The sequence below is a fragment of the Cupressus sempervirens genome, chromosome 4 (assembly GCF_028749045.1).
Source record: "Cupressus sempervirens isolate cs-2001-9-10 chromosome 4, ASM2874904v1, whole genome shotgun sequence".
Classification (NCBI taxonomy): domain Eukaryota; kingdom Viridiplantae; phylum Streptophyta; class Pinopsida; order Cupressales; family Cupressaceae; genus Cupressus; species Cupressus sempervirens.
Window position 1 is genome coordinate 589745012 of NC_143121.1, and position 22103 is coordinate 589767114.

The following is a 22103-nucleotide window of genomic DNA, read 5'->3' on the forward strand; positions in this document are numbered from 1 at the left end:
GGGTCAATATTGATATTTCATAAGTTGTGTCAAAGATCAAAGAGTTTTCGAAATTTTATTCGGTTCGTAATTTCCCAGTTTGATTTTCAATATGTTTATACATATTCACTCCTGTTATAAATTGTGTTGAACTGATTGTTTTGATAATTGCTTTTCTAATTTCAAAATTCTATGCATTGTGCAGTGATCTTCTGTTGTTCAAGTTTTTCCATTGTGAAAGAAGGATTTCTACAATCAGATATTTCTATTAAAGTAATTAGTGTAATGTGGTGAAGTAATTAGTGTAATGTGGTGTGGTCTATAATTCTATGTATTTATCATCATGTTCACTATAAAAGTAAAAATGTTGAAGATCCATATGAAGGAATTGTTTGCATTGAATTATCATGCCCTCACCAAAGGTTATCAGATACCCTATGGAGTTTGTTGTTAATATTACAGACACAACTAATTACATCTTAGTCATGCTTGGCAGATAATGCTATTGAATTGTAATGTATCGTTAGCCAATCAAGGGGATGAAGAATAGATGAACCAGAACCAATATTAGTGAGTCTCATCAAGGAGTTTTCCACTAACAATTTTAATTGCCCCTGAAGAGTTCCAAGAAGTTGGACAAGTTTCTAATGATTCACTCACAACATCAAGAGACAAGGATTGACAGGAAATATACTCTACCAGCCTTTCTTTGGACCTGTCATACAAATGGAGCTGGTCATAGCATGTAAAAAGGATCTCTAGAATATTCCAAGCTGCCATGTCACTCACTAGAACTTATCATGCAGGAGTCTTCATACATACATAAATTGGTTGATGTATTGGTGTTGTTCATCTGCATATTCCATTTCTACAAACTTGTACAACTGGTTTGATGCAACACTTCGAATCCTAGTAATTGAGTTTCTAGAGTTACTGTGAATATTAAATTTTGTTTTTGCTATTACCTAAAATATGAAGGATTTATCACTGAGTAAATTCTAAAATCTCAACATGATAAATCATCATTAATCAAGAACCCTGGCAGTTTGAATAGTCAATGAATTTATATTTAGTTCCATATGCAGGATCTGGAAGAATTTTGATGTTTTTCATGGATATAGCATTCATTGCGATCATTGTAGAGGGAAATACACTTGATATTAATCCCTGGGTAATCAGAAAATGTAGGATGTCGCATCTTCTTAATAATATGGTAAAATCCCAACTAAAGTATGCTCTCACCTTGCACACATTGAGATTTGGGTGTGGGTCAAGCACATTTTGCTTTGTGAAAGATTTCTAAAATAAAACTAAAAATCATTTGATGACACTACATATCTATACCTTGGACTAAATATAAGTACTGATTGACAGCAAAAATAAATATAAAATAACCATCTTTAAAATTATAGTAGTAGCGAAAAAAGATAGGGTACAATGATCTGACAGGAAGCAAAAGAAAGTTCTTAACCATCACTAGATGTTAAGCTATGGAAGTGCTGCCAATTTTTTTGATTGATATCGATGCTGAATTAAAGTATTCACTGTTTCCACCATTAATATGACAGCATTAAATAGAAGACAAATGTCAAAAAGAATTTGATGAAAATTCATTTTAAAATCCTTCTGAGACAACAGAGCTTCTACTTAAACCAAATAAAGACACCGTAGGGTAGCATGCTACTTGTTTAATTCTACCAATCCCAAAGTCCATCAAACACAATAAGTGCCATTCAAATTTCAGATAATATTAATAAATAAATAACGATTTCAATCTATTTATTATGCACTTCCAAGTCAAGTTAATTTGGCATATTTATATTACAAGGATATCCAAAGTGAGATAAGGAAAACATTTGCCAAGAATAATAGTAGTTCCAACACAGATCTCTCACCTTAAACTTATAGGACCTGCGCTCCACTAGTACTATGTTCTTAATGCCATAGCAGTCAAAAAGCATGTGAGTTAGATAACCTCTTCCAGCCCCAAACTCTATAACTTTTAGCTGAGATTCCACCCCTTCTCTTTCTTCCTTATTCATATTTCCTTCTCCACTTTCAGAATATTTTATTGTCTCTGAAACGGATTCCAGTCTCCTAATAATCCCCATCATTTCTAGATTTCCAAGCATGGACGCCTGCTGTTTGACATGCTTCTCTTGGAAGGGCAATCTCCTGTACACAAAAAGGTCAACTGATGAATAAATATTCCTCAATGCCATCGCACAAACCAAGTATCTAGAAATTTTAAATTCACTGAAACGATGAAACTGTGAAACATATATTTCTCCAGAAATTATTGGCATAGACAACATTAGCAGGTTGACACAAACGTCTTTCCTGCACAAACCTTCTTACGATAGTTAATAATGCCATGAACCTGTCAATAAAAGAATAATATGAAGGGACAGCGACCAGATATTATTATCTAAAGACTGCAATTATGCGAAACGGAGGTTAACAGAGTACATGTATTTGATTGACGGAGAAGAAACTACAGCAATGAAGGGATAAGTTGACAGAAATCACAGGTAGAATTTCAATTAAAAAGATAGTCTAATCTTTCTTAGCAATCCTTATGAAAAGTCACCACTTTTCGGAAGGATGATGACAACTAGGAGGGATACACCTTGTCATCCACATTGGAAGATAAATAAAAAGCACATTGACCATGGAGAGAAGCATGGAAGAAGAGAATCAGATTGTTGAACAGCATTCAATCTAAGTATGAAATGCAAACTCAAAATATATAAATAGCAATCAGCAGTTTATATGCTTATCTGATATTTCGGTACTAAGCCTAATGCATTACATAATAAACTGGTTAATTTGTTATATTTCTTCATTTGATATATGCAGATATTTTACTGCCTCTGATATGTGCATAATTGGTAATGAAATAGGCATGTATAATGAGGATGAGATTCCTTTAACACCTACAACCATTATGCCATCCCATTATGGAGGAGGGATATGGTACATACAAGGAACGCAAGTAGCATAAGGGTCCATTCAAATAGAGTAACCCTGAGTGGGGCTGGGAGGCCAAATGGCAGGTGTCTGGGCTTGAACAATAGGCTTGAGACGCCTTGTACGATCCCCATGGTACTTCATAATGCAGATGGGTTATTGGGGAAGATCTTAAGAATTCTACTTGTACATTAATTATAACAATGTTTAGGATTCTATATATAATTTGTGGAAACACATATACTCATTCATCTTTTATAATGATGACTAACCTGTTTGCAGGCTCTAAATCAAGATGTTAGTTGACAATCTGCATTCTTAAACATAATTTATACCTTATATGGGTATTCTAGGGCAACTTAGAATTAAGTCCTAATGGTGGACATTACAAATAATTGGATAAATATGTGATATGCTTCTCACACAAGTATGACCACTTGGTGAATGCACGCGAAACCATTATCACCGATGTGGTACCCATTTGCACCAAAACTGAAAATTCATCCCCACAACTTGTGTGATATGACTCATAGTTTGAAGATAAATAAGATCTAACATAAGTGAGGTATGGAATGATAATTGTTTGGCAATAATAACACAGGAGAATTAACTTGGTTGTATTTTCCTTCTGCAATTCGAGGAGATGACTACTTATAAGGGAAATATCAGTGTTACTTCAAGTTTCCAAGATGGAGCAACATGATTGTCAGACCAGCAAAAAGAATCTTGGATTATGTGGATGGCTAATGCATATCCAATACACGTGCATACATGCGTATGTATGTTGGATATGTGATATATAATAATAAAAAGCCATAATTTGACTAAATGTAAAACATTAAATAAAAAATTAAGAGCACGGCTAATTAATTGATTATTTAATGCCAACTGTTGAATCATAGATGTCAAGGATAAAAGAAAATAGTCAAATCAAAGTAGCATTACTGAGAAAAGATTGACTTGGAGGAGAAGTATGAATGGAATTCACTTACTTGTTATTCAATTAGGAGAAACCTGGGAAAAATGTTCTTTCTTTTTTGTCTAAAACTCTACTGGGGTGTAGGGATGGAAAGATAAAATGAAAATGGTTCATATCATAGTAGGCATTATTTGGAATAAATTTTGACTTGGCAAACCAGAAATATAAAATAGAATTTAATTAACCAGCAATTGATTAAAAAAACTCTAAAAAAAAGTCATTTTGCATCCAGCAAAGTGCAAAATATTGTATTCTTTAAATTAGAGTGGGGATCTAGAAGCTGCAGCCGAACCAAGGTCAACGGGTAGTAGCCCTAGCATGTTCATGCTATGATACATGGAGAATCAAGGGGCCAAGTCTGAGGCAGCATCCTTAGCATATACCTTGTTCTATTACATGGTGGGGTGTAACAAAACAAGGACTCCATCACTAAGCCCAAAATAAATGTCATCAAGGCCAGAAGAACTTTCATGGCACATGGTCTTTTATTTGATTATGAGGCCTTGGTGAGAAACCTTTTTAGTTAGTTTTCATCTTATGATGAGCAAGAAATGTCATAGAGCATTCAGGACAGTAGGCTGTCCATAAAGATTTGTAATATGAGGGTAATGTCCAGGGAAGTGTCTCTCAGCTTAGGAATACATCACAGGGGCATTCCCTAGTTTTCTTGCATATTACGGAAAAGAAGGAGATTATCTATCCACATCCCTCAGACCACCAAATGTCTCTAGATGAGGAAAGGCGACAAAAACCATACACAAAAAATCTCCCAAAAATCCCTTCTGATCAATCCCCCACTCACTCCCTTACACACAAAAAAATGTGTCTTTTATAAAACCATTGACTGTGATTTCTTCAACATTTTTTTTACATTTGAGTTTGCTCCTGAAACTGTAATTGATCCCCTGCCAACCTAAAAATGGTAAAATTTTCACAATACTTTTAGAGCACAAATACAAATGGAAGCTCGAAAGAATGTGTTTATAAGGTGCAACTAGTTGTAAACTTGTAGGGTGTTAGTAGGCAAAGCATTTGAGTTAAAGATAGGCAGTATTTTAGTATAACATTGCTGCGAATACATTCTATAACTTCACACCATATAAATAATACTTGCACAAAATTCAACCAGTGCATACAAATAAAGGAACAATTTGAATAAAATTTTCAATGTGCACATCACAAAGATTTTCAATTTAAATTAAAAAGATATAAAACGTTAGATCTATTTTATTGTCATCAGGGCTTCCCATACAAAGAGTGTACTTTGCAGTTATAAGAGGTGAATGGTCTATATTTTGAGGTTATATTTTAGCTCGTTGTTAAAGCTTTCATATTTTGTGTCTACATTATCATAGTTTAATTTTATCCATATTCAAATGTCAGTATTTCTCTCAATACAATCAATAAACTGTAATATCCCTTTTTGCAAAACCTCTAGCTTTTGCACTAATTCACAAATTCCAAGTAGGACAAGAAGTAGAATGGAATTACAAATATCATGTACCTACTTGAGATACTGCAACACATTAGGAAAACATTGAAACATAATCAACAAACATAAATCTCACATATAAGAGATATTACAAGCATAACTCTTTCCTACTAGGGTTAGGAACATTAATTTATTCATTATTTAATTTATTGGAGTTCAACCATAGGAGAGCTAGGATAAGGGGCATATTAGGGTGCCTAAACAATCCTCTACCCTGTGACCAAAAGCAGATGTCATCCCTCTTGGCCATCATATGGCCCTTTCCATCCATATGAGGATGTGTACATAAAGATGAATCCCATAGTTGTTTCCCTCTTCCATTTGCATCCTTATCCTCCTTATGATTAGAGTTCCTTAACATAATGGTCATCCAAGGTATGGGTTAGAGGAAACTACAATAGGGTGTTTGGAGCATCCTTCCTTTCTAAGCTCAAGGGCAGGGCACTCCTTTCACCCTCCTAGCATTATGGAACAACTTGTCACCACCATGAGGCGGTGGGCTTAGAAGACAACCTCATAACAATTTCTCCCTCCTTGTATTCCCATATTATCACTACCGTGATTGATTACAGCGAAAACATAAAGAGTTACACATTTTGTATTCTTCAAATAAAAGATCACATAGCAATATCATGTTCATAAGATAGGACCATAATTCATAAGAAAGAAATCATAAATAAGATCCACTATGCCGATTATTATAAGAACTAATATTTCATACCATTTTGTCGATGATATTCTGATTCTCTATGCTTTAGTGATATTGCTGTAAGAAAATTCTGATCGGTTCAGCAGTAGGAGATCACTGATGCTTTTTGATGTCTTGTCCTGATTGATCATTCGATTGTTGTTGAAAGATTTATTGATCGAACGAATTCCTTTGATCTGCTGATTCAAGAGGTATTGGTGAGTTATGATTAAGTAATTGTCAATTGTATGATTGAAAAGTGATGTTATAATGAATGCTAGTATGAATGTTGATGGATGATGGCTGAATGAATGTTGATTTGATAGAGTGATGCTTGATTGCTAAATAGTATGTTTTCTCAATCCCCAAGACCAGACTTGCCTACTAATTGTTTGCTTGATATTGTTGATTGATTGTTTGCTTTAATTCTTGATGAACAATTCATGAAGGATGATGATAGATAAGTCCTCTTATAACTTCAATACTTGGAATGAAATCTCCTTTATGCATTATTGTTGAATTTCATAAGAATTGAATCACCACTTTTCTTTGTTGTCTTTGATAAATAATATATTATTGCCCAAATTGTCTCTTCACTTGCTGGCCTCACTGTGGCAACACAAGCATTGTTGACTATGCTCTTTGTGGTGCCTCCCTCATCCCATCCATTAGCCACTTCACCATTCCTTGCCTCCCCTTGGCCGATCATGCCCTCCTTTGTCTTAGCCTTACCTCTAATGCCCCCCCAACGCCCATCTGTACCTCTTTTTGCCTCACTGAGAGTGACCGTGACCTCTTTGTCCACCACCTTCAGTGGTTCCTCCCTTAGGATTCCTTCTCTGATCTTGGAGACGCCTCCTCCATGTTTGACTCACTTGCGGCCGCATTGTGGAAGCCTGCCCTCCTTTCCATCCCCCACCGCCTCTGCTCCCCTCTCATAGCCCAAAGCACAAGAACACTTGCCTCATGAACCAATGGTTTGATGAGGACTACAAATCTTTCACCACTCAATTTGCTCTACCTTCTCCACTCTTTCCCCCACATTCCTCTAGCTAGGACTTGCCTATTGTTGCTATCTTTGCCACAAGAAGCGTGTTTTCTTTCTAGCATAGTGTAGATCCCTTTGTCCCTCTCTCATACAATCCCTCAAGGTCTTCTGGCACACCATGTTCCCTCACCACCCTCCCCCACCCTCCCCCTTGCGCCCTGGATCACAACTCCCTTGTTTCCCACACCTCCACTCTCTATGCTATCCCTAGCTAGTCCCCTCTTCGCCTTACCTCCCACCCTGTTGCCACCTCTTTACCTTCTCCAACATCAGTGAGCCTATCAGATGCATGAACATTAGGACAGTGGAAGAGGAAGGATTCCAAATGGAACTCTTCAAGCTTGCTACTACAACTTTGGGCTCCTTTCTCACAATGCTCTTTAATAGAGTGGTTTGCATTGTTTTTCCTAATTCTTGGTCGTGACATATTATCTATCCGATTCATAACACCGAATCGATCTCAAACCCCGACAACTACTAAACCATCAAGGTCAAGCATACCTTTGCCAAACTTTACTCCACTATGTTGAACACTATTATATCGAAGAAGCTTGACATGCGGTAATATCGAGATAGGGCATAGGTCAATTTCTAGCCTAATTTCCAGACTATGGATCATATTTTGACTCTATGGACTATTATTGACGAGGCTTGCCATCGTTCTACGAAAGCCTATTGCTACTTCATAGACTTTTGCAAGGCTTTTGATTTTGTTCCCCAGGCAGCTCTCTTCCACAGACTTAGGGGCATTTGGGTCTCCGAGACTCTCTTGACGGCTATTATGAGATTGTATGAGAGGGCAGTTAGCAAATTCAGGACTCCACAGGGTTTTACAAATTCTATTCAAAGCACCATTGGGGTGAAACAAGGCTTCCCTCTCTCCCCCACTCTTTTCAGCATTTATATTGATGAGCTTGAGGGCTTCCTTCATGATTTCACTCTCCCTAATGACAGTTGCTACTTACACCAGGTTTTGATATCCATTGTACTCTTTGTGGATGATGTGGTCTTTCTAGCTTCATCCCAGGAGGGGCTGTGGTGGCTTTTGGTTGAGTCGACCTCTTTCGGTGACTTGCGACATCTTGTTGTGAACCTAGATAAGACAAGAGTCATGATCTTCATTTGCTTAACGACCTCACATTGCGATTTCTATTTTTTGGGCCATGTTTCAACTTGAAACCTACCATGCAGCCCCACGTCAACAAAGGGCTCGGTTCCTTAGCTATGCTTGAGAGATAGTGCTTCAGACGTCACTTTGAAAATAACACGACCAAGATGTCTTTGTTGGACTCTTTGGTTAAATCAATCATGTTGTATGGTCTATTGTGTGAGGGCCCTCCCTCCTGGGTTTAGATTGGCCTTCGATGGATAGAGTCCAGGCTCTCCTCCTTCGGCGCATTACCAGGTCTCATCAATCTACTCCCCTCAGTATTATCTTGGACGAGCTTGGGGCTCATCCTTTCAAGTTCAGGACCATCTTTCACTTGGTTTGGTTTCTTCATCGGCTTCAGAGCTTCTCAGACTCACTTAAGGATCATAAAAGATATTCCTACCTAGCCAATTGCTCTTCTGAGGTGCTGATGGGCTCCAACCACACAGTCAAGGCTTGGAGTTGGTTTGCTCAGGCTTCTGCTCTTCTTGCTTCAATTGGGATAGCGATGGATCATCTTGATGAGCGATGGATCAGCTTGATGCCCCTTTCAATTCTCTCTTGATGCCCCCACTCACCTCCTTTCCTCTCAATAAGAGTTGAATGAGCACATCAAGCTTGACATTTTCCGACATTATATTGCCACGACCTAGAGTAACCCTTTGGGGGGGCTCCACCCAGGGATGACTTTCTATGCCGAGCACTATCTTGATATCTAGGATGGGATCATTGTGCGCCCTTGGTACCTCACATGCCCTTGGACCCATGCCCTCCACATTTCTTTGGGATCGCCTAGAGTGAGCTCCCAACGGTTACGTATCCAAACTGACCATCAGATTGACAGATAGGATAGGATTTGTCGCATCTTCCCTCTTAGGGAGGTGGAATCTAATATCCATTTTGTTTTCCATTGCCCTATCTACTATGAAGTAAGGGGAGGTTTCACTGCTTGTTCAAAGATTGTCAGTCCTCTCTTCATTTTTCAAATACACTTATCAATGGTGCATGGTCCTCTACCTCTAGGAGGCCATGCAGCTTTGGGATCACACTTTGCAGCTATTGTTCCCATCGAGACAGACTTTGGACCAGCTCATCAAGTCCTTTTTCGCCCTTGCACCCCTTAACCAAGTGTAATAACCCTCAATTGGTTATAGCTTGAATAACATCAATTTCCCTTACTAATCAATAGTTTGGCATGCAATACTAATGCCCCTTGAAATTAACTCCAAATGTTTGTCAACTCGTAATTTCCTCAATTATAGATCACCACACTCAGAATAGTTAAAAGATAAGGTGATTACCTGAACAATAAAGATGATAGCCAAGCCCAATCAAATTGCAAGGAAAGTTTCTGAACACATTTGATCTCTAAAAATTATTGTAAATGTTATATAATCCAAGTTCTATATAATGCCAACATCTAATAGGAAATATACTTGCAAATGGCATTCAATTATTTCACTATATTGAATTAAATAGCTTGACAGAATAACCTTCAACTCATAATTATCATCTAGCAACACAACTCACTGCATGCGTGAACTGAAAAAAAAAATTCTCGTCCAATTTTCTCATAAGTCAATACCAGGAAGTGTTGCGATTTGCAGAATTATCAGTCCTTACTCGAACAAGCAAAGACTGGATAATAACGCCTGCTTTTGGTGTTGAAAATGGGTAGTGGTAATGTTGCCAAAGCTAGAGTGAATTGCACCCAAATCACAACAAATCTGATAGGGAAATCAGTCCCTAATCCAACGTTGGAAAACACTTGCCAAATGCAGATGGTATCGATCCTTAAATGCCAGTGATTTCCAAATTCCCAAGTGCAATAGAAAAGTCACACCTATGCACAAGTTTTGGGCGCAAAGCAGGATAACACAACAAATATAAATATCATACAAATCGTCTAACAGAAATGTTTAATGCCAGACATTGTTGTGCCAGACCAATAATGAATGCAGATAGCTTGCGTTATTTCTCTAGACTAACCCACACACCAAAAATACTAGAACTCAACAATAGCTCCAATGTCGTCTTAACAAGAAGTGCCTGAGACACATTGTTACATCCCAATTTTTAACCTAGCTTGAAATATAGCCATTGAGGTTCGCATGAAGTCAGTTGGCAGTTTAATTTGATATAATCAGGCGAAATGGTAAGATAGTTGGTCGTTATGATTTTAAGTGAAGATGACATATTAGTTGATCGTTAATCGCGAATTCATGGAATTAAGATGATGGTTAATTGTTATGATTATTTATTATTAAATAATATATAATTTAATTACGAAGAATTTCCTTGCAGGAAGCATGTCGAAGGGGTGATGATGGTTAATTGTTATGATTATTTATTATTAAATAATATATAATTTGATTACGAAGAATTTCCTTGCAGGAAGCATGTCGAAGGGGTGAAAGCATTGTCAGAAAAGAATTAGGCAAGACGTCACCATCACTGGGTAGACGGGTAAAAGACCTAGCCAAAATACATCTGCAGGACTTGCATGAGTTATTTAATACTTTAATTAAAATAATTGGGATAAAATATTAAACGCATATTAAAGGATTTTATATTATCTTTTGTCGTAGTATTTTTAAATAATTGTTTATAAATGCTCATTTAAATATAACAATGATTTGACACCATTATAATTTAATTAATAAAGTAATGTTGCTTGTATATGTAAGATTTTAATAACGTTAGAATTATAATAAATTATTATAATCCTTGAAATATAACTTTGCAACTCTATTCTTCCAATTTGATATTATTGCTTTTAAATGATAACACCTGGCATAATTAATCGATTTAAACTTTTGGCAAATTGAGTTTTTTCTTTTCCTTATCTTTAAATTGGAATTTTTGATGTATTCATATTTTCATTTTGGAAATTTGAGAGGGCTTTCTTTATAACTGATGGGAGATGGAAAGTCATTATTTGTCTCTTGTATGGAAGCCGTGGAATATGATCTTGTATCGGGAGAAAGCCAAAAGGTCTGGCTCGTAACTTTATTTTTAAACCATCAACATAACTCGGCAAGAGGGGGGGAAAATCGGTTTTCTTTCATACATGAATTTCCATCGATTTCCTTGCTCAGAAATACTGTGTCAATAACACCCGATTTTGAATTACTTGCATCCTTGTCGTAGTATTTTTAAATAATTGTTTATAAATGCTCATTTAAATATAACAATGATTTGACACCATTATAATTTAATTAATAAAGTAATGTTGCTTGTATATGTAAGATTTTAATAAACCTAGAATTATAATAAATTATTATAATCCTTGAAATATAACTTTGCAACTCTATTCTTTCAATTTGATATTATTGCTTTTAAATGATAACACCTGGCATAATTAATCGATTTAAACTTTTGGCAAATTGAGTTTTTTCTTTTCCTTATCTTTAAATTGGAATTTTTGATGTATTCATATTTTCATTTTGGAAATTTGAGGGGGCTTTCTTTATAACTGATGCGTGATGGAAAGTCATTATTTGTCTCTTATATGGAAGCCGTGGAATATGATCTTGTATCGGGAGGAAGCCAAAAGGTCTGGCTTGTAACTTTATTTTTAAACCATCAACATAACTCGGCAAGAGGGGGGGAAAATCGGTTTTCTTTCATACATGAATTTCCATCGATTTCCTTGCTCAGAAATACTGTGTCAATAACACCCAATTTTGAATTACTTGCATCCTTTCATAATGATATCATGCATCGCGGGATACAGACCAGAGAGGCAGGTTGGAGACAGGCGGAAGCCTTTTTAGATTGCAGAGGCAGTATGTCACCGCTATCCACTATGGAACTTCAAGCTTGGAAGGCAGGAGTAGTCGAGCAGAGAGGCCATCTCAGACCACAGTGACAGAGGGTCTTGTAAGATCTTTTTAAAGTTGTATTACTTACCCTTTGATGATTCGAAAATGCTAAAGTTTATTGTAAAATCAAACAGTCTTATGATCATGAAATTCGTTCTTCTTCATTTGGGGTTACGAGTCATGTTTTAAGCCAAACATAATTCTTATCATAGTCATTTCTTCTTTTGTATTAGAGACTGCAATTTATGATTGAAGCCATTCATGTTTCCCATTTACACTCTGCTTTATTTTAATAGCGATGACAGTTAATGATAAGCCGGTTAGAAACCTTTTCAAATTCATTGTAATTTACTAAAGATCATTTGATTGCCAGTTGCAGTAACATAATAATGTTTTTACTTATAAACAAGACTGATAATCTTTTAATATCAGAATATGTAATCCTTTGACTTTTGCAATTTCTTTAATTACCTATTCTACTGCTGAGTCGGCTCTAAGTATAAAAGATTAAAAGCTCCTTGATTCCAGTAATCATGCAAGTATGTCATCTTGCTTTCATGCAAAAGATTACAAACTGTATCCAAATGAAATTCATAGATCTGTCTTTGTTTACATTTTGAAGTTAAATAAAGCCAAGTCGATTTCATTCCTTTTTGAATCAGTGAAATCCTCTGAATTCAGTCGATTGCCCTATGCAAGATTATAGCAATGTTTTATATTCATTAGAGTCAGATTACATCCAAAATTTGGTATGACATTGAAACTATAAAGTCTGTTCTCTTATATATATATATATATATATATATATATATATATATATATGTAGAGCTACTTGAATTATCTTTTGATCCATGATAAGAAAGTAAATCAACCCAGTTTAGAATCAGACCCATCCTGAATTATACATTTAACTAAGAATGAGATAATGAAACTAGAAGGAAATCACTAGGTAAGATGCCAGTATGTGGTGAAGAAGTTGTAAGATATCATTGTGATCTTTAACCTAATAACACCTGGGAATCACGGGCTTGGAGACCTGAATAGGATGAGGAGGAGAAAAGAAAGGAATCTTCAATAATACGAATCAGCATTATCTATGTCATTTCAATATTTACCATTAATATGAATTAATTAATAACTCATGCATATTCCTGTTACGGTGAACTCCTGCTGCCAAGTCGTATGGCGAGTTATATATCATGACACCCAGTGGATGGAATGATGTTCCCTATCAATTTCGGGTAGGGAGGGCCTTTCTCGTTAGAGATCGTGTGGGGACATGATATGGTCCGAGGTTGGGTGGTAAAGCCCCTGACAATGTTTCACCTCTCTCAAGATGTCGGATATGCGTTAGAAAGAGATAAGCCATGCACTCAATTGTTTATCAGAAACAGGTATTATCATTTTTGTTTATGAGAAGGTAAGATTTAATTGAAGTATTTCATTGTTATCCTCATTTTACTTTCATATAAATGAATATTGAATATAAGTATTTATCTAATCTTGTGAATTTGTCACAGATAAGCAATCGAAGGAAAAGAAATCTGAGGCCCTAATTGATTGTGTGACAGCTAGAACCTTAATTGATATGGTGGTATTGGAAGCCCTAACTGAATCCGTGGTATCGAAAACCCTAGTTGAATCCGTGGTTGCGGAAGCCCTAAATTGAATCCGTCGTCACGAAAACCCTAGATAAAATCCGTTGTCGTGGAAGCCCTAAATTGAATCCGTGGTTGCGGAAGCCCTAAGTGGTAAAGCAGTACCAGAAGCCCTAAATTAACCGATGGTAATTGATGCCCTAATTGGTAAGATGATATGTGATGCCCTAATTTAAGTTTAGGGGTATTTAGTGGTATTCATCAAATGATTTTTGAGATAGCAGTCAATTTGAGAAATTGTTAGAGTATTGGTGGACTAACTCGGGTGGTTGCAGAAGCATACTTAGATGATTTTCAGTCTCAGTTTTCCGAGGTATGTGATTTCAATTTCTGAAGTTATTTCATTTAATGGTATTTCAAGTAATTGGATAAGAAATTTTGTTTAACTGATTTTAACTGTAAATCTTCTTCACATGAACATGAATAATGTAACTGTCTTCCTATGAAATCGAAGTTATAACTGAATTCTATGCTTATGTTAGATGTTAAAATTAGACCCGGGAGAACCGGATGTTACACACATAGACTTGCATGAAAGGGAAGAATACAAAATTCTATTACTCACAGTCACGCCAAATTGTTAGGAAAATGGTGTTACAATATTGAGACTATTAATTACTAAGGTTCCTCACGACGTCACCAAATGCAAATGCACTTTGCTTGTGAAACAGAACCAGGAATTAGGGCAATTCAGAATTACAAATAATTCATCAGTCTCACCAATAAACCCACCTTCTCAACTACAGAGATCACACTAAGAGAAGATATCAATACAGCCTCTTGGATCAAAACTCAATATTGAATCTACAATACTTCAGTTGTAGATCTCAAGCCCTTATACCTCAGCAAGGGAATTGAATTCACAAATCGGAACTTCAAAAATACTCAAAAAGACCACAAAAGCAAATACATAATCAGATGCTTTTCTCATCAAATGGGCTCATATTTATAATCTCCAAATGGCACAAGTTTCCCAAACGTAACTCCAGTTATGAAGCTTCCTCAACACAACATTTTATAACATTTAACTATAATAGAATAAAGTGCCTTATTATAATGTAAACTTAAAAATTAATTAATAAATATAAACCTGCGCAAAAATTGCTCCATCCACTACAAGCGATGGCCAACTGCCAATGCCACCATGTGCACTGCCAAATATGGCAACTACCCGAATTAGACTTATGAAAAATAGTAAATCCACCACTGAGACCCTCAAATCACATTGTCAGCTCACAAGGGTTGCTGCGATCAACTGACTCGATCAACTGCAAGAGCTTGCCAAAAATGGGGAAATTACACCATGGGGATGAATGGGATACTCAAGCCTCCTTCAAATCAGACTAGATCCGTGAGACCTTCCAAAGGTCTCACTCAACAACATTACCCCATCTCCAAAGGCTCCTCCAAGGCACTTCTTTGGCTCGGAATGTACCTTTTTAGTTCTGGACTACTTCTCATCTATAAGGAGTCTTTAGGCTTTTTCCTGTTTTCTTGTTCTTTTGCTTTCTCACTTGTTCCTTTCGCGAACACCGTTCAATGCTCACTTTGTTGGTTGCGGCCTTGTTGTAATCTTTCCAATCCCTTGGACCTTTGTGGTCTCCTATTGGACCTTTTTGTAATCTTTCAATCCCTTGGACCTTTGTGATCTCTTGTTGGACATTAAAAAAATTATCTTACATTATCTTATCTGCCTTGGATGTCCTCAATGAAACCTCCTCCCTTTTATATCTTCCAATGTGCGGGAGAGACACCTACTCGTCATGGCTACCCTTTGCAATTTTCACAACCACTTGGAAGAGTCGCAATCCTTCATCATTTCTACCCTTTAAAAGGCCACAATCCTTCATAATTGTCACTTTTTTATAAAGTCACAAACCTTCATAACATTTGTTGTTTGAAGGAGTCATTCTTACTTGATTCACAGCATCCCTTTTCTCTTCCTTTCTCTACACCTTCTAAATGAAGTTATCTTCTCCCTTTTCTAACTCATGTTTGAGAGAGTCACTTCAATATCCCCTTTATAGCCAATATCAAAGGACAAGTCATTAGCCTATTATTGTGTCATTCGTAGGCTAATTATTGTGGATAGAGGGATTTTTGAGGCAAAGTCTTGGTTAATTTAGGTTCTTGTCTTTTGCAATATTCAATATGTTCCAGTTTGGTCTTCGTTTGGCTCAAGAATGGACTCTATTTGGGCTTGTTTTCATATACTTACTATTCAAAGTAATTTTGGGGTTGATAGAGATGGGCCTTTCTATTTTTAGTAAGGTAGTCATACAGACAGATGATGCAATGGTTGACCTCCTGACACCTCGTTGATAAATGAGTATTTGATGAGATATCAATCGTTTAATGGCCTTTAATAATGTTAAATTATTTAAGTTATATTAAACGGTTATAAATTGACTTTATAATGAAGTGGGGGTCATATTAAGTGTAATGAGTGTATCGTCTTAAAATGGAAGCACCCATTATTTAAGATCTTTTAGCTGCCGCCCTTTAGTGACCTTACGGACCATGGATGGATTCGTGCCCAATCAGCTCTTTCTCCTATTCTGTCCCACTTCTTGGATTTTCATCTATGTAGTTTCCAAGACCTCGAGGTTAGCTCCTTTTGGGCCAACCCTGGAATAGGGCAACCTAGGTCGACCTATTCCTCAGGACTTTAGTTCCCGGGACCAATTTAGTCTCAGGGTTGCAAATTCGGAAATTGGGTGACCCAATTGGCTTGCTTTGTAGGGTTGCAAATTCGGAAATCGAGTGACCCAATTGGCTTGCTTTGTTTTTGCGCCCAAAACTATTATTAAAGGAAGCCTAGGAACCTCATTTTTACATCTATGACTATTATAGCAATCCACCAGACATCCAACCAATTGCAAGGCACAATTTCAAGCATTCAAGCACTCAAGAAAGCAGATTTTTATCAAGCATTTAAGGCATTCAAGATTCAAGGATCCTTTGTGAACATTTCCTCTTCAAGGTCTAGCGTTTTGTTGGCCATTAGGGGAGGAGACCTACATTAAGGCATTCATCATCTTCTTAATTGATGCACATTTACTTCCATGGTTCCATGATGTGATTTTGGTAGATCCATTGCATTTTGTGAAGATTTCCTACATCCTCGACTGCAAATTCAACATTGACAACACACAAGCATTGCAAAATCCTTATTGACAGGGATTTCTTCACTCAAGGTGAATATATACATTTGTCTTGCTTCCTTTTGTGTTTTACATCTCAATTTCAAGGTTGAATCCTCAATCTAGGGCTTGACCAAGGTAAGCCCTCATCAAATCGAAACAAAAACAAGTTTTACTGTGTGCATGAGCAAGATATCTAAATTGTGGTTACAAATCTAAAAACTACTCATAGAGACCTTTCCGAAGAAGTTGGGTCAACTTTTCTACTGTGTCCTGGAAACATGCCCATCTTCCTGTAACGTGTTCGGACACTTTACCACCAAGTCGACATATTCCTAGAGATCTGAGAAAAACAAGGTTTTGTGTCATGATAGCAGATTTGCAATTGAAAGTTCAATCATCGGTTCTTATTTGCAATTTTCAGAACGAAAAAGAATATTCCCTTGCACTTTTTGAGGTAAGTACTTTATCATTAATTTCATCTTTTAGTATAAACCTATTTCCCTATTTCAATTGGGTTGATTGCATATATTTAGTAGCTAGATCTATCTTACACTTGTCATTAAATCAATTAGTTCAATTTTACATTTACATTGGACATCATTAATCTTTTTACATTGCATGAAAGACAACTTGCTTGCATACTTAATTGATATAATTTGGGTTTAGTATTGGCATCCCTTCATCTATTAGGGTTATGCTAATCTAACTTTGGTTATATTGAGAATTAAGTTTGGAAGCCCCTCTTTCTCTTGTATTTAACATTAAATGTGTGAAAAGTGTTTGGTTAATGAATTTACCTCACATGGTTTATAACTTTAACCACCCATAACATTTTTCAAACCCGATATCTTATACCTCTTTCTTCTTTTCCCTTATTGAATTGTGCGTTATCCTCTTCGCATGAATTGTAGCATTAGCTTTAGCTATATTGTGTGGTTAAAGTCTCTCTTTTTATGCTCCATATATTGATAGTTGTATGGTAGATCTTATTAGAGTTCTCTTTTGTGATCCCCTTTTATGAACTTTATTACATTAAGTAAAACCTATAGCATTCCCATTAGGAGAAGTTGTAGACTCATGGGCTCCTTTGATCATAATTCCTCTTTTCTTCCTAGGACCAATGATGATACCAACATTCTTCCTCAAGATCTCAATCCTATAATGGAGAATAACTCTTCTAACTCTTCCCATGATGAAGGCGAAGATTCAAGAGTTCATCTTTCCCAAGTTGATAAGCACTCTCATGCATTTGATAAGTTGGAAACTTGGCTTGTGCAAGAGAAGCAATATCCCAATAGTGATGTTTCTATTGAGGCTATTAAGAAGCTTAGTACTCATGATGATAACAACATTTCTATCTTGTGTGGTATATCTCACCTTATTAATGCTCATGCTAATGCTTTGATGGAATGTGCTCAAGAGGAAGGATGCACTCGTTCTTCCACAATCGTTGAACCTTCTATTCCTATTTCCACCTCTATTCCTAGCATTCCAACTTATGCGCCACCTCTCATGACGACTTCTACATGTCTCTAATCCTCTAAGTGTTGGTCTTCTTAACCCTGCAATTCCTTTGAATGTTCCTCCTACTTCCATACATTCTTCATTACCTTCATATAATGTCATTCCTTTCATGTATTTCAATCCTCTTCCCACTCCTTCCAGTCCTCCACCAACATCTTTATATCTATGCCTACTATTGTGTCTTCTAATCCTAACATTAGTAGCTTGGTTCAAACTATCATTGCTTTGCAACAAGCGGCTCTATTCACCCAATCTAAGTACAACATCCCTACATGTGACATTGTTAATCCTCTTTCCTTAGACATCCTTCGTGTTGTTATCCCGCAACTGTCAAATGTGCTAGATCTCTGGGGGTGTAGAGGCTTCATTTAGAAGGCAATTCTTTAGTAGTGGTTGAGGCTATTCGTTCGAACAAGATTCAGGCTTGGCATTTGGAAAACTATGTAAAGGTAATTAGAGCGGAGCTGGAATGTTTTGCAGATTTTAAGGTTACTCACATCTATAAAGAACATACTAGGGAAGCTAATATGCTCTCAAAATGAGCGGCAAGTTTCAAAGAGGTGGGTGGGGAATAGTTTGAATATTGTGACTGTTAGATAGATCACTATTTTGAATAAATTTAATATCTTTGTTTAATCTTGAGTAAATTTATTTAGGTTGATGAGTTTAACTCTTTATTTAAAGGTGGGGAGTTTATTGATCATAATAGTGTGCGGGGTTGGGATTGATGATGTGGGCAGTAAAGGGAGGGACATCCAAGTTTATAACAGGAAGGCGTTATATTTAGAAATGATGACGCGGGTAGAGATTGAAGTGACAGTGACAGTGACAACAAAAGGGATTGTGAGTTAATTATGACTTCTACCTTTAAAATCGAAGGAAGTAATGGTTGTGTTAAGGCAATTACCGATGAGAAGGTGGGTTAACGACAGCCATGGAGTCGATGTTCACCTTCAAAACACGTATGCAGAAGAAGGCTTTGCTTGGGCCTATGACAGAGAAGCACCTAAAACTGTTATTGTGTCTATCGAAAGAGGTGATGAAGGTGTGCAACGCACACTTGGACGGCTCTTTCATGAATCAACCCATCACTAGAAAATTTAGGCAGATGTAGCGGCCATGATAATGGTTTAGGGGTTGGAGCTGAATGAAGACATCCTAGTGGTGAATTGGGTGATGGAAGCCTTGTTTCCGAAAGATTTATTATGGGTTTGGACTCTTTGTTGGAATGGGCCTTCTCGGGTTATGGCTTTAATTATAGTGAATGCTTTGCAAATAAGGAGGAAGGGAATGCAGTTGGACGCTTCTCTTTCTTATGGTGGCCAAAGAGGGTAGACCATAGGGCTTATAAGGTTGAAATAGTTGAAGCATGGGCACTGTTGAATGAGGAAATTTTCTTGTTTCAAGCAAATAATGGGTGTAGGGTGGTGGGTTTTCCTATTGCCCCTCACTGGAGGCACCGGTCTGCAATTCCTCATCGGCAAAGGTTGGTGGTGCAGGTGGTTTTTTTCCAAACAATTAACTCCAAGAATGGGAACCGACCTTTTTGTTGAAGAAAGCACTGTTTTGTGGATGACAGCGTGGTAACGGTGCGAAGATAATTGGAAGGAATGTGTTTTGGCAAGGAATGTGAATGAAACACTTGTGGAATATGCCCGAATTTTGGATGATGGTGAGCAAGGTGGAAAGACAAATGCTAGCAGTGGAAGCTAGGCAAAGATGGTTTTGAAAAAGCGGTTTTCAAAACCTACGATGAAACAAGGAATGCGTATTTTGATGGGTGAAGCGTAATGTGGAAGATTGTTGAGAACGAGGTAGCTGATGTCAGTACAATCCAGTCAGCAAGAGAAGTGACTAAACATTATATAATGTAATGTGTGTTTGAAGTTTATAAGCCTATAAAAGAGGCTTTTTTGTAATGGTAGTCTAGGAGTAAGTTGTTTGTAGTTGATATGATCGTCCTATATAGTAGGAGTAAATGGACCTTTATGCTATTGTAAATCTTTTTATATATTAATCAAATCTAAAACTTATTACCGACCAAAACAAAAAATAACAAGTCCATTATTAGAGAGGTTTTTGGACCTACAAAAGCTTAGTAGGACTTTAATAAAGAGACTTTGTCACGTTTTTGAGCTCCATAGAGAGTGGTGGTTTTTCTTCACTTTCCATATAGTAAATTTGGACACGTAGTGTCTTGTGGTTAGGTGGTGATGTCTACTATTCAAATATGAGCGTAATGTCATCCAAGGTACTTGAGAAGCATCTCTTTTTCCTCAAAGTCGATGCCAACTAAGAGAGCTTGCTTTCAAATACAGTGATGGAATCATGCACACTTTGCTTGTCATCTTATTTCAAGAAAATCCTCTTAAAACTTTTGTTTATACTTCATCCTGTGGAATAAATATTCTTTTGAATCAATTCCTTGAATTCCTCCAAAGTGCCTCCAATTGCCTTTTACCTCTTTTCACAATAATTTACATAATTTTCCCACCACACAAGAACATAGCATTCTGTAATGTTCTCATTTTTAGCAAGTTCCTGCAGTTGGCTTGGTCAGTTCACCATCACGACCCTCGTGAGCTGATAATGGGATTTGAGGGTCTTAGTGTGGGGTTATAGGCTTTCTAGCATCCTATAGTGTATTTTGGCTCCGGTTAAGAGACTTACTATTTATAGTAAGTCAAACTGTTGATTCCGATAAGCTCAATTGAGTAAGAGGAGTTGAGTGATGCTCTCAAATTTTATTCGAGCTTCTGTTTTGGGCTCCAAGAACCTTGGAGGGAGCGTCTATTTATAGTAAGTCGCCCTATCAAGTTCATTCATTGTCTTTCTTCATTAGGATCACTCTGGTGTTGTCAAATTTTGATTTTGATGCTTCTTCAGTGGTTTTCACAAGACGATTGAATTATTATTATTATTCATCTAAATATGTTGAGGTTGTTACTTTTGTTGGTGTTGTATGTTGGTCACCTCGATATCATAGCTCGTTGGAACCGGGATGAAAAGTTTTAAATCGTGGGCACAAGAAACAATGACCTTGTGTGTCAAAATATTATGTTATGGTGGAAAAGGTCATTTTTTGGAGCCAAAAGCAATTAATAAATTATATTATAATGGCACTTTATCATATTTTAATGTTGTGTGGAGGAAGCTTGTAAAGTGAAGGTCATTTGAGAAACTTGCGTCATTTGGAGATTATAAATATGAAGTCATTTGATGGGAAAGGCATCCAGTTATCTAATTTTCTTTTGTTGTCTTTGTGACATTGTCTGAGGTTGAATTTTATGCCCTTGTTAAAGTATAAGGGTTTGGGATCTACAGACGAAGTATTGTAGATTCAATTTTGAGAATTATTCCAAGATTGCTTGGCAAATTGTGCTGAGGTATACAATTTGTCATTTCTCCTACTGTATTCACTGTTGCTAAGGAGAAGTTTAATTTTCTTGCTGTTGGAGGTTGTTATGGAAGTTGTGAAGGGATTCACCAGAATTATTATATCAAATTGTGTGCTAGTTTATTTAGAGTTGGTTGAGCACCCATTTCTATCTACACTTTGGGAGCAACATTTTCCATATTTGCAGTCACATTTGTTTGTTAAAGAATTCTTTTGATGTTGCTAGTCTTCATTTCAGAGGGTTTCAA

The 22103-nt window shown here is 36.7% G+C and overlaps 1 protein-coding gene across 3 annotated transcripts in view; it reads right to left on the minus strand.

The window, feature by feature from the left end:
- Positions 1-22103, minus strand: part of LOC149562579 (methyltransferase) — a 162775-nt gene that overhangs the window by 119067 nt on the left and 21605 nt on the right. For all 3 annotated transcript variants that reach the window (XM_089826060.1, XM_089826062.1, XM_089826061.1), the window contains exon 4: positions 1875-2154. In XM_089826060.1, coding sequence (XP_089682186.1) covers positions 1875-2154 — 280 coding nt within the window. The remainder of the gene's footprint in view (positions 1-1874; positions 2155-22103) is intronic.